Source organism: Aspergillus puulaauensis, chromosome 5, assembly GCF_016861865.1.
Source record: "Aspergillus puulaauensis MK2 DNA, chromosome 5, nearly complete sequence".
Taxonomy (NCBI): domain Eukaryota; kingdom Fungi; phylum Ascomycota; class Eurotiomycetes; order Eurotiales; family Aspergillaceae; genus Aspergillus; species Aspergillus puulaauensis.
In genome coordinates, this window is record NC_054861.1 from 309740 (window position 1) to 321696 (window position 11957).

The 11957-nt window shown below is 50.4% G+C and overlaps 5 protein-coding genes across 5 annotated transcripts; all 5 read left to right on the forward strand.

The window, feature by feature from the left end:
* Positions 1 to 90: 90 nt before the first annotated feature.
* Positions 91 to 1086, forward strand: APUU_50136S (Zn(II)2Cys6 transcription factor; the record flags this gene model as incomplete). Its single annotated transcript, XM_041705100.1, has 3 exons — positions 91 to 195; positions 249 to 355; positions 405 to 1086. The coding sequence occupies 3 exons, from the start codon at positions 91 to 93 to the stop codon at positions 1084 to 1086; spliced, it is 894 nt and encodes a 297-aa protein (XP_041557619.1).
* A 246-nt stretch (positions 1087 to 1332) lies between these two features.
* APUU_50137S (uncharacterized protein) lies at positions 1333 to 2124 on the forward strand (the record flags this gene model as incomplete). Its single annotated transcript, XM_041705101.1, has 1 exon — positions 1333 to 2124. The coding sequence occupies one exon, from the start codon at positions 1333 to 1335 to the stop codon at positions 2122 to 2124; it is 792 nt and encodes a 263-aa protein (XP_041557620.1).
* Positions 2125 to 3351: 1227 nt separating this feature from the next.
* APUU_50138S (uncharacterized protein) lies at positions 3352 to 4389 on the forward strand (the record flags this gene model as incomplete). The annotated part of the gene is made up of 1 exon (XM_041705102.1): positions 3352 to 4389. The coding sequence occupies one exon, from the start codon at positions 3352 to 3354 to the stop codon at positions 4387 to 4389; it is 1038 nt and encodes a 345-aa protein (XP_041557621.1).
* Positions 4390 to 4698: 309 nt separating this feature from the next.
* APUU_50139S (uncharacterized protein) lies at positions 4699 to 9278 on the forward strand (the record flags this gene model as incomplete). Its single annotated transcript, XM_041705103.1, has 6 exons — positions 4699 to 4874; positions 4928 to 5198; positions 5249 to 5617; positions 5680 to 6514; positions 6569 to 6931; positions 6991 to 9278. 6 exons carry the CDS (start codon positions 4699 to 4701, stop codon positions 9276 to 9278), a joined length of 4302 nt encoding a protein of 1433 aa, XP_041557622.1.
* An 806-nt stretch (positions 9279 to 10084) lies between these two features.
* APUU_50140S (uncharacterized protein) lies at positions 10085 to 11515 on the forward strand (the record flags this gene model as incomplete). The annotated part of the gene is made up of 1 exon (XM_041705104.1): positions 10085 to 11515. The coding sequence occupies one exon, from the start codon at positions 10085 to 10087 to the stop codon at positions 11513 to 11515; it is 1431 nt and encodes a 476-aa protein (XP_041557623.1).
* Positions 11516 to 11957: the final 442 nt, after the last annotated feature.

The following is an 11957-nucleotide window of genomic DNA, read 5'->3' on the forward strand; positions in this document are numbered from 1 at the left end:
TTCGGCGCCACTCGCTGGATGCGCTGCTCCTCCTTTCTTGACAGACCACTCTTCCCCGGCTGGTCACCGAGCTGATCTTTCTCTATCAAAATGGAGAATATTCAGACTGCAGCAACGCGCTCGCTCGCGAACTCGACCGCGCGGATCAAACCGCGTCGCGCCGGCGTGCCTTGTGTGCGATGTCGCCAGATGAAGGTGGGAATCACCCCCGCTAGTTAACAGTTGATTAATCTGTTTAAACTGTTTAGGTAAAATGTAATGCCAGCCAGAAATTTCCTGCAGCTTGTTCCGGCTGTGAAAAAGCAGGCGAACGGTGCTCCGTTGACCCTTTGTTCAAGAGGGTATCCAAGAGAAGGTTCAGGCTACACCGGCCAATATCTCTACGTTCATTCTAATCGATATAGTGTGAAGCCCCGCCATGCATCCCGAGAAGGTAGTCCTGCATACAGGACGCCCCAGTCAGAGGGACCTAGCAGCGCGCCGACTGTCGCTTCATCGAGACCGGCTGGATCTTTGTCCGACTTGGACTCTTCTGTCGCAAGTACCACCGCCGCATTGCGCCTCGGCGGAAATAGACCTGCCCGGTTTACCCATGAGGCTACTGGAATTAACATATCGTCTATTGCTGTGGCAGAGCTTCTAGAGGAGTACTATTCCCATCTCCACCCGAGGTTCCCGCTGCTGCTCGACCCAACCACCATAATCGATAGCTACGAGCAAGCGCCCTTGTTATTCTGGACAGTTGTCGCCATTGCAAGCAAAGACTCAGACAAATACGCATCTGACTACGCTCGGCTACAGATTCTTGTACGGCAGTTGGTAGCAGATATCATCCTGCTTGGTACGAGGTCTATCTACCATGTCCAGGCTTTACTTCTACTCTGTGTTTGGTCTTTCCCACATACAGATATGAGCAAGGAGCCATTTTCAATGTACTGTTCTGTGGCAATCTCCATGGCGCGGTCTCTGGGTCTGCATCGACCACAGCATCCATATATTTTGTTTGCGGCAAAGGCGGCGGAGATTGGAACACTGGAAACTCGGACGTCAACCTGGTTGTCTTGCTTTATTGTTGATCAGTGGTAGGACCTATATCTCAGTTTCCATGCTCTCGCTAATTACCCTAGGCATACGGCAAGATTCGGGGTCCCAAGTTCCACCAGGATCGACCATACAGTCCTTCACGCTCTCAATGATTCGAATTCTTGGCTACCACCAATCACAAGGATTCAACTCCATATCGCTCTCATCACGTCAAAAATTTCAACTGCCCTAGGAGAATGCGAGACGTCGTCCACCGGGCTCACAGAAGATCCCCTTCCGTTCGTACGAATGTTTGAATCCGAGCTTTGCATGATCCAAGACAAATACGCATCTGAATGGTCTCCCGCCGATGAAGTATCATTTCTCGACGCGCGACTCAGCTTATACCTCTACGCTCTCGGACAGAAGAAAAAGCCCGAAAACCTTCAAACCCTCCACCGAGAAAAGGAACACGAACTCATTACACAAGGTAGCATCACAGCAACACAACTCCTAACCATCGTAACCACATTCCCCGATGCCCTTCGCAAAGGAACAATCCACGTATTCCGGTCCGCAGGATACGCCGTATTCTTCCTCCTACGTATTCTCGGAACAGCGCCGAGGGAGTGTATAGACGAGACGAGCATCCGAAACATCATCAGACAGACCTTTACACTCATGAGGGCTATATCCCAGACATCCAATGATCGACGGTCGCAATGCGTGCGGGTTTGCAGAATCATCGAGCACATGCTGGACTGCGAAGACTGGAATGAGAACCAGGACACACCGTTCCTGGGCAAGGCGGAGTCGTTTATGGCTATGAATTTTGTTGCCGATGTTGCGGCGAGGGGGATTCTCAAGGCGTATAAACATACGCGACAGGCTGTCGCTGCACGAATGGAACGCGAGCGTGATCGTGATCGTGGTCGTGATCGTAATTGTGATTGTAGGGAGAGTGATCCAGCAGGGGTTCAGCCAGATGGGGGCTCGCAGTTTGATCTTGACTTTTCGATATGGGATCCTATGGAATGGCCATTGAATTGGCAGGATGGTGATGATCTGCTGTTTCTCAGTGGCAATATAGGTGCATCTTGATTAACTCGTTTGGTGCAACATTGGCCAAATACAAATCCATCCCCGCCAAAACTTCAATTAATCTCGCTGGAAGGAGTGCCAGGTATCCCTACCTAATCTCTGGAGCTCATAATTTGGTCTCATCATGGTTGGCTACGATATGGTTGGCATATGGTTGGATACTGGAACAAAGAGATATCCTGCAGCTGGGCCCGCCGATCCTACAGACTGAATAAGAAATAAGGTCCATTTCCGTATCACAATAAGGACTCAATATCCCATCAGGTGTCCGCTTGGTGTATACTTCTCTGAGAGGATGTGGTAAAGAGCGATGCCACGCGGTAGCCACGGGATCCAACACAGATACCCCTTTCCAAGCAGATGTCTGCATTTACCCAAAACAGGTAGCCAGCTTGCCATAGAACAAATACAAATACTACGAAGATACGTACAGTATTTCCCCTTTCCAGTTCCAAGTCATCTTCCATTCTATCTTATTCCATCTCAACAATCCTAGAATCTGTCAACAAATTCCAAACCCAACGACACAATGAACCTCAAAGCCCTCGCCATATCCCTTATAACAGCAAGCGCACTCGCCCAGAACGACTCCATCTGCAGTGAAAAGGAAATACCCCCCTGCTGCAAAATGGGAAGAGCTAGTTTCGTCACAGGTCAATGTTATGTTCCTGCCGATGCAAGTAGCAAGGACGCGGCGATAGCGTCGTGTGGCACTGTCGATATGGCAGCGGCATGTTGTCCGCCAAAAGCTGTGAGTTGTGATACCCCATAGTATATTTTGAGAGGGAAGAGACGGCTAATGGCTACCCTGCTTGGTGGTAGGTGGAGTTTGGCATTCATAACTGTGGGGATATCGGAAAAGTTGGGGATTATTAGTGATGTTATGTATATCTAAGATGGAGGGGGCGCTTGAGATGGTGCCCAATTTCGTACGGCATAATATTAATAGTATTTGGGAACTGTCTTTAAACAGTTTTTATCATGTACAGCGAGGACCTGTGAGTTCCCGCTTCGGGCTAGCTTTACCATTTTCGGGGTAGCGCTATCTTCAAAGGTTCTGCTTAGAGGTTTGAGCAGCGGAGACTCACGAGCAGCCTCCCTTCACTTTTGAGGTATCATGGCTCAGGATTAGCCGAACGTGGCTTAGAAATACATAGAGCTTTGTTCTTGATGCCTGGCTAGATATAGTCAAGCTTCCATCATTAAGAGTACCTACCCACGTCTACAATGTTTCCTGAGCCGCCATTCACGTCTGCAGAGGAATTAAACAAAGAGCCCAATCCGCAGCCCACTCTGGGCTCACACCCACAAAACAACGCCTGCAAAACGCCGACCATAATCGGTCATGTAGGAGGGTTTCCGTCGGTCGCACTTCGACAGCAAGACGTGGAGCATTTTCTCCTCCAAGAACTAGAGACTCCGGTCCTGGATGAACTGTACGACAGGCTCTGGCTAGTTGCTCGAAAATCAGGCCTCCACATCGATGCTCTGCATGCACAGAAGCTGAAAGGCCGCGATATTCTTGTCAGCGAGGACCCAAGCCTCCATCTCGTTTGGCGACATAACCAAATATATATCAAGCCAATTCCCGTCTGCCTACTGAACCACCGCTTCTGGGAGTTGTATCTATGTCGATCCAGTCAAAAAGACACAGACTCCGAATCGCAATCGCGTTCGCCGGTTCTTGGATTCGACGCAACTGCGGTAGCAGCTGGCTTTCTACGGTCGTACGCTTTGCTGGTGAGGCACCCTTCAGATTTCCTACTGGCCCAGGAACTGCACTTGATACCGGCGAAGGTGGAATGGGGTGACTGGGCACGGTTTGCGCATCGATTCCAGATATTGAGTGACGAACAGGTGGCGAAGCGGTACCATTACGGGCAGATCCGGCTGTCACGTCTGAACTGGGCTGTGCGTATTTTCCGTCCACGACAAGGCTGGAGCTGGTTCTATAGTGCGCCTCATTGGTCGATCACCGAATACCTCGCATCAGCCACCATCCCTCTGCTGTTCGTCTTTGCCAGCTTGTCGGTCATGCTTTCGGCTATACAGGTTACCCTGACTGTGCCGTCTGATACTGGGTTCCTGCACGATCAGGATCTTTCGCGGATGAACCTCGTCTTTTGGATCTTCTCTATCATTGTTATTTCGGCATCGGCGGCTATCTGGCTCTTTCTATTGGGTGCTCCGATTTTTGCTCTGGGCTGGCAGTTATGGTGGGGGTTTCGCAACCGTGGGGCCACTTTACACTCATCCGAAGCCTAGCCCTAGATACCTAGGAGAGGATGATGAGCACTTCACTTTGAATCTAGAAGACTAAGTAACCTACATGAAGTACCCTATGTTCATGAGAATTGCGCCTTGCCCCTGCCCACTACACTACTGCTGAGTAATCCATCCTGCGGGCGGGGCTAGCCAGGCCGCCTCATTCTTCCATCCTTAACCCTCCACATCACTCTTCTCCTTTTGCTCTTTTCTCCGATAGTAGGAGAAGCTCCGTGGAGCTTTCAGCAAAACCGACGGGCCTGCGGGGGCCAGGTGCTACAACACGCCTTTACGGATAACTATCTCGTAATGTGGAAAAATACCTACACCGTTGGGTTGATTGTACCCTTGATTATTGCCGCACTCTATGATTTGTCGATAAGTGGAATTCCATCACCTACCAATCCTGCTCAAGCACACAAAGCTCCACTGGGATTCGTCCCAGTAGGTAACTATACACAACTGCAAGACAGCGATGGGACCGAGTAACTTTCTTGTCATATTCTGCGAGGTAGTAGCTGTGCTAATCCACCCCCAGCATTTTGTTCGTCCACGGGCTTGGATCCAACCCTGATACAACATGGCAGGCACGCAGGCGGACGCAAGGACTCAATGCAAGCGATGCAAATGTGAACTGGGTCAGTGAATTTCTCCCTGATGATTTAGGGCAGTTAGAGACTGGCAGCACTCGCCTTTACTTCTTCAACTTCGACTCGTTTTGGAAAAGAGATGCGGCGCAGGCCAGGCTCACAACTATTGGGAACGATCTTTTGGAGCACATGGCAAATGGCATACGTCGGTCACCGGAGGTATGAGGAAGCGGCAGCGCAGATCCGAGACTCGTCTGACCGCTATCCAGGCAAAACGTCGTAAGCTTGTACTTGTCGGGTACAGCTATGGAGGGCTCGTCATCAAGAAGGCCGTGGTCCTTGCTCGTGGGAGCCCTGACTTTGAGTACGTGGTTGAGAACACACAGGCGATCATTTTTCTAGGGACGCCTCACCGTGGATCCACGTTCAGTTCATGGGGTCGTCGGGTAGCTGGCTTACTTCGACTGGTTGGATCGAATCCTTCTATACTGGCGGAAATAGAGTACGATTCTACCATGCTACTGGACTTACACATGGGGTTTGAGGCTGGCATAGGTACGGAAACTCAGATCGTCAATGTCTTCGAACAGCGACCGACTCTATTGTTCCGCTTCTGGTTCTTTCAATGGAGAGAGTTTGTAAGAACATCAACTGGATCTTCCTGTCTCGATATCACTGGTTATTCTGACTTTAGGTATAGTGCGTTCGCGAACAATCTGCAAAGTTTGGAGGAGGGAGGGTACGGAACATTGGCCTGCCCGTAGACCATCGCGGGTTGAACAAATTCGCCTCCCGGGATAGCAGCTACCGGGTTCTATTATCTATTTTGTCGTACGCGATCACTTCTGGCCCTCAAAAATCGCGCCGCAGTCATGATCCGAAGGACGAGTTCCGAGTCACGTTGCAACTACCAATGCTACGCAGTGATCGATTCACAGGAAGGGACGATATTCTACAGCATGTTCATCGCTACTTCAAGGATGAATGTACCCCCTCCCAGCAATGTGTATTTGCTCTGCATGGTCCAGGGGGTATAGGTAAAACGCAGATTGCTGTTGAATACGCATATCGCTACATGGATAGATACACATCCGTGTTCTGGATCGATGGGTCCAGTGAGCCAGCTATTCTCCAGAGTTTTACCCATGCGGCTGATCAAGTCTTGAGCCGCTTCCGAGAAACCCATACAAATAATACTGAATACATGAAGTTTGCTGCATTATTTGGGGGCGACAATGTTTCTTATGACACGAGTCCCGGTATTGAAAAAAGGGCTAGGACTGTAAGAGGGATGTTCGACTGGCTGACGCAGCAAGAGAACCATCAATGGCTGCTTATATTCGACAATGTTGACGATTTGGACTCATTTGACATTCGCAACCATATCCCCAGGGTGCCATTTGGTAGCATCCTTCTCACAAGCAGGCGAAAAGATATCTCCGGGTACTGGAAAAGCATCGCAGTTGGAGAGATGGCCAAAGAAGAGGGAAAGTCTCTATTTTCTAAGAGCTCTGGCTTCTACGGGGAGGTTGAAGGTAGGCCTAGAGTTGTGGTATTCTGAGGGGCCGATTGTATTGACGCAGGAACAGACACTGTTGCCCAAGAACTACTCCACTTGTTGGGGTATTTCCCACTTGCCATAGAGCAGGCTGGTGCCTATCTATCTGCTCAACAGAACTTCCTCCCGGATCAGCCAGAGCAGTTTACTCGGGCTGTTCGGAAATACATCGAGCAGTATCACGTCAACGCCGAAAGACTCCTTGCCCATAGACGACCTCTGTCTATATGGGACTACCGTAACGACACAATTCTCACTACATGGGAGGTTTCTCTCAATGCCGTCCAGGAGAAAACACCGGAAGCTGCTGAACTTCTGTTTCTTTGCGGTTTCTTGTCAAACAATGATATCTCTGAGGACATGCTGTCAGACGACGTACACCTTCAAACAAGCAGTAAGTCTTCATACGGGATGCCAACCTGGAAAAAGCAGAAATCTCATGGCTTCTTACAGAGAACTCAATCTCCGAGTTATTCCAACTGCTCGCCTCTTTCTCTCTGGTTCGTTTCACCTCCTCAATGAATGCCATCACCATCCATCCTTTAATCCACTACTGGCTTCGGCAACGACTGCCCCTACAGAGAAAGCAGGAACTCACGCACAGGGCCCTCGTGCTTCTTGCTCGTACATTGCGCCTTAAGCATCCAGAGGGTCATCTGGGCACATGTGACTGTAATACAAATCACCTAGGACCGCATATTCATGCAGCTCTTGCAAATGCCCGAGTATACCTCTCCAAAGCACCAGTGTTGACCTCGATTGACCTCCCGCATCCGCTAGAACATCTGACAATGTCCCATAAGCTATCATTTCTCTTTGAAAGGCCATATTGGTGGTATCTCTGGCTTCTTGGCCAATTACAAGAAGCGGGACTGCTCTTTAAGTCTGTATATCGCGAAGAGGAACAACTGGAGGATGATGCATGGCTACTCACATACAAATTGACGATTGCGATCCGAGACTATAATCTTCCGGCTGCAGCCCAGTTATTCAACTGGGAGCTGTCGGAGGTGTACCGCAAGCTTCATCCAATGCACCCAAGGTCTTTGAGCGTCGCAGGAGACCTAGCTTGGGTACTTTATAGGCTGCAACATTTTGAGGAATCAAGGAGGTGGTACGAATGGATATTGACAGCGCGACAGCGTGTCTTGGGGCATAACCACTACGCTACAATGGGGGCGCTTATCGGCCTAGCGGCTCTCCACGAAGCAGAAGGTAACTTTGACAAAGCACTTGAGCTGAGACTTACTGCATACCAAAGTCGAGTGGCAAGGCTAGGTCCGAGAAACTTGTTGACGCAGAATGCCGCAAAGACGGTTGCAAATCAATATTTCGATCTGGAAAGATACGAGGAAGCAGACAAATTGTACCGCACAGTGCTGGACGCAGAAGTGGAGATACACGGTCTGAAGCACAAAAGGGTCTTGACTCTCGTGCGAGACTATCTTGCCAACTTCGCCTCGAAGTCTATCCTGGACAAACAGGCTGAATGGGCAAGGATTGAGTATCAAATACTGAACGCTACCATGGGGCCAGTGCACCAAGAAACCTTGGACAGCGCCGAGCGTATGGCTTTGATCCATTTTGAGCTGGATCAACATGAACAGGTGCTTGAGTGGGGGTTGAGGATCTTTGACGGAAGAAATCGTACACTTGGCCTATATCACAAGGATACAATGGATACGATGCATAACCTTGGCAGAGTTTCGCATCATCTATCTAGACTGGACGAGTCGCTGAGGTGGGACCTCATGGCATATGAGACTCGAAACCGCACCTTAGGGCAGTATAATGAGCGCACTCTGGGGAGTGCTCTTAATATTGGTGCTACATATGCTGACCAGCTCCGATTCGACAAGGCACTGGAATGGTCCTCTATCGCCTTTCAGGGTCAAAATCGCACCCTAGGGCTGGATCATGAAAGTACCCTAAAGAGTGCTTATAGCATCGGGCTCGCATACGAAGGCCAATTTCAATATGAGAACGCCCTTGCCTGGTATTCCATCGCCTTTGAGGGTCAAAATCGTACTCTGGGCCCGAACGATAGAGCCACCCTATGGAGCGCTAAGAAAGTTGGCTTTATATACGACCGCCAATTCAGATTTGACGAGGCGCTGGAGTTTTACTCTATGGTCTTCCAGCGTCGAAATCGTACTCTAGGACCGGATTCTTACCTCACACTGGAAAGTGCGCACGATATTGGCGTTGTATACCATCACCAGTCCCGATTTGGCAAGGCAATAGAGTGGTACACTTTTGCCTTTGAGGGCCAGAAGCGTACATTAGGCCCGGATGCGCAGGAGACCCCATGGAGCGCCGCTAATATCGCTTTTGCCTACCGCGCTCAGTCCCAGTTCGAAAATGTGCTGGAATGGCATTCGATTGCGTTTGAAGGCCACATTATCGCCTTGGGGCCGGGTCATGAAGCCACGCTTTGGTCTGGACTGCATGTTGGACGGGTCCACATGGATCTAGAACAATACCACGAGGCCCTGGGTTGGTTCAGACGCGTTCTGTCTCTCGGGGATGAGTCTGGGTCTCTTGGAATAGGTCAGGACCTTGAGGTTCTGCGGGAAGCCCGGAAGGAGATTTCGAAGATCGAGTGCTGGATGGATTCGCGGGAGCGCTGTGAATACGAGGCTCGAATGGAAGCGGTGAAGGTTGTGTTGGGAGAGGAGCAGTCTATTTATCTGGAGAGTAGTTGGATGCTAGAGGCACCTGCTACTACTACAGGATCGTAGAGAACCGCAACAACAGCCTCTCGCTGGCACAGTCTATGGTGTGCTATGGTTCAAAACTGGCCCACCGGGTGCCTTGTATGATTGCCACTGTCACCCTGTTTGCACGATGCTTCCGCCCATCTCTAGGTCGAGGCTAAGGTGCCGGACTACGGATTGTAATAGGGGCCAAGGCAGGATAGATGTCGCACTGTCAGAAGCTACTCTATCCGATGACGGCGCGGCGTCACGATCTCCACTGTCAGGTCCGGGCTTACACACCGGCGTGGTTAGAAAAAAGGTCTGGAGGATGCCGGAGTCTGGGCTAATGGAAACGGCGCCTCCAACAGCACACTAAACCGCTGGGCACCGGCATAGGCGAGCTGGGGCACGGTTACGTGTTGCAACGCAGCTGAATGTCGATACACTGGATTTGAACAAGTATAACCGCAATTGAGTTTGCGATCCTCCATCTCGCTGGTGCCGGATCGTCACTCTGGCTTGGGCCGGCCCGAATTATATAGAAAGTTTCTGCCTACGCCAGGTACAACATAAAGGCCGTAGCAGGCAGTAACATGCGAAGTTTCCATTACGTGATCTGTATGAATATCCATCCTTACACATGAAACTTACATCGAATAGCCCTAAGTTGGGATTGTAAACCCGTTTGCTGCTGTTCTTTCTATATGCAGAGTGGCCGTTAGTGGGGCGGGCGGCACGCAATGGAGATCATTAAGAACATAAATACCCCTCTTCCTCGTCTTCTTTTCCTCTTCTTGTTCCTTTCCACTGTTCGCAGGCTTCTATTAAGCTCCAATTGACCGATCCAAATGGCGGACTGCACTCATATCAAGCAGCTGAGTCCGTTAGACCTGACAGTGCCGACTGCCTACATCAACATTCTGTTCGCGTTTGACACCACAGACCGAACACCAGCGGTCAGAGAACATTTGAAAGTCGGCCTAGATGTGCTCTCCAAGCAACTCCCGTGGCTGTCAGGCCGAGTCTTCGCCAGTAAATTCCAGCAGAAACCGTCACTTGAAATCCGATACAATGCAGACACTGCCCTAACTCTACTCGACAAGGGTTCTATCGACGGGACATACGAGACATTATCTTCCCAGGGAATGCCCCCAGAAGAAATTCCCCCAGAAGTCTGGCCACTGCCACCCGTCATAGATGATGCCCTGGCTGCAGCTGGTGCACCTGTGTTCGCCACAAGTTTGTTCCGTTTCGCAGATCATGGCGTCGGGTTATGTGTCTCCCTGCACCATAATACCGTCGACGCGACAGGATTCTCAGAGATCATCAAACAGTGGACACGAAACATTACCAATTCCGGTCTGGACCTCACAAGTCCAACGCAGTTCGGTCGAATTGAACGGCTTTCTGAGGCATTGTCACCTCAGTTGGAAGAAATCTCAGCTCTTTCGTATGAAGAGCTCCTCGCAAAACACCCCGAATATGCTAAAACACAGCCTACTACGGACGAACCTGCTCAGCAAACCGAATCTCCACCTTGCACATCAAAGGTGTTCACTATCCCAATTCACCGGATCATCACGATCAAGGAGGCATTGGGAAAATATACACCAAACCCTCCAACTACAAACGTCATCCTTTGCGCGCTTCTCTGGACAGCGATAACCCGCGTACGAGCACAGCGCAGCCCCTCCCTCGCAGAGTCAATCACTAGCCGACTAGCAACAATAGTTAACGGCCGACGACGAATCAGCTCGACATTCTCTCCGGCGTCGAATCCCTATTTCGGGAATGTAGTGCTGTACACTCGGACAGAAGCCACAGCAGCTTTACTCACAAACACAAAGACAACCTCAACTTCATCTCCAGAATCCACACGAACTTTATCCGAAATCTGCACCCGCATCGCAACCTCCCAATCCCCATCCACCATCACCGCACGGCACATCGCCGAGGTATACCGTCTAATAAATGACTCCGAAGACCACCGCACTCTCGACCCGGGGTGGGATATATTCGGCTCGCGCGACCTGGCGATTACCAGCTGGGCGGATCTAGAGCTATACGAGGTAGACTTTGGGGCTGGGCTGGGAAGGCCAGGATTTGTCAGACTGCCGTATATGGAGGCGGATGGGGTGGCTGTGCTTTTACCGAGGAGGAGGGGTGGAGTGGATGAGAGCCTGGAGGTTATGGTCCTGTTGAGGAGGGATGATATGGCTGTTTTGGAAAGGGATGAGGAGTGGTTGGCGGTTGCGTCTGGGGTTGGGAATTCTGCTTAATACGCTGGTAGATAGAGAGTCTGGCAGATACGACATAAACTACCGCTGGTATCGCAAATCGATAGTGGACTTGCGGTAGTGGCTCGCGAACCAAGGGCTGAATCGTCCCCTTTAGTTGGAGAATTACGGTAAACAAATTGATTCTCCAGCGCTGGCCTCTGTGGGGTTTAGTTTCGGGTCTGTACCGGTAGGGCTGAGCAACAACATTTGTAGATCGCAAAGCCTCATAGTCATAACTATCAAACCATTTGCCGTCCTTTATAGGGCCTCTAGAGGTGCGTTCCCTGAAATCTTCCTTCTACCTGACCTTGATAGGCACATAAATTAGTCGGCACACAGTCCCGCTTCAAATACAGACCTAGCGCCTAAATAAGCCCCATTCTGCCCCCATTTTTAGCCCAATGTCTGGTCTGTGAGTGGATCAAATCGATCTGGCCCCCAG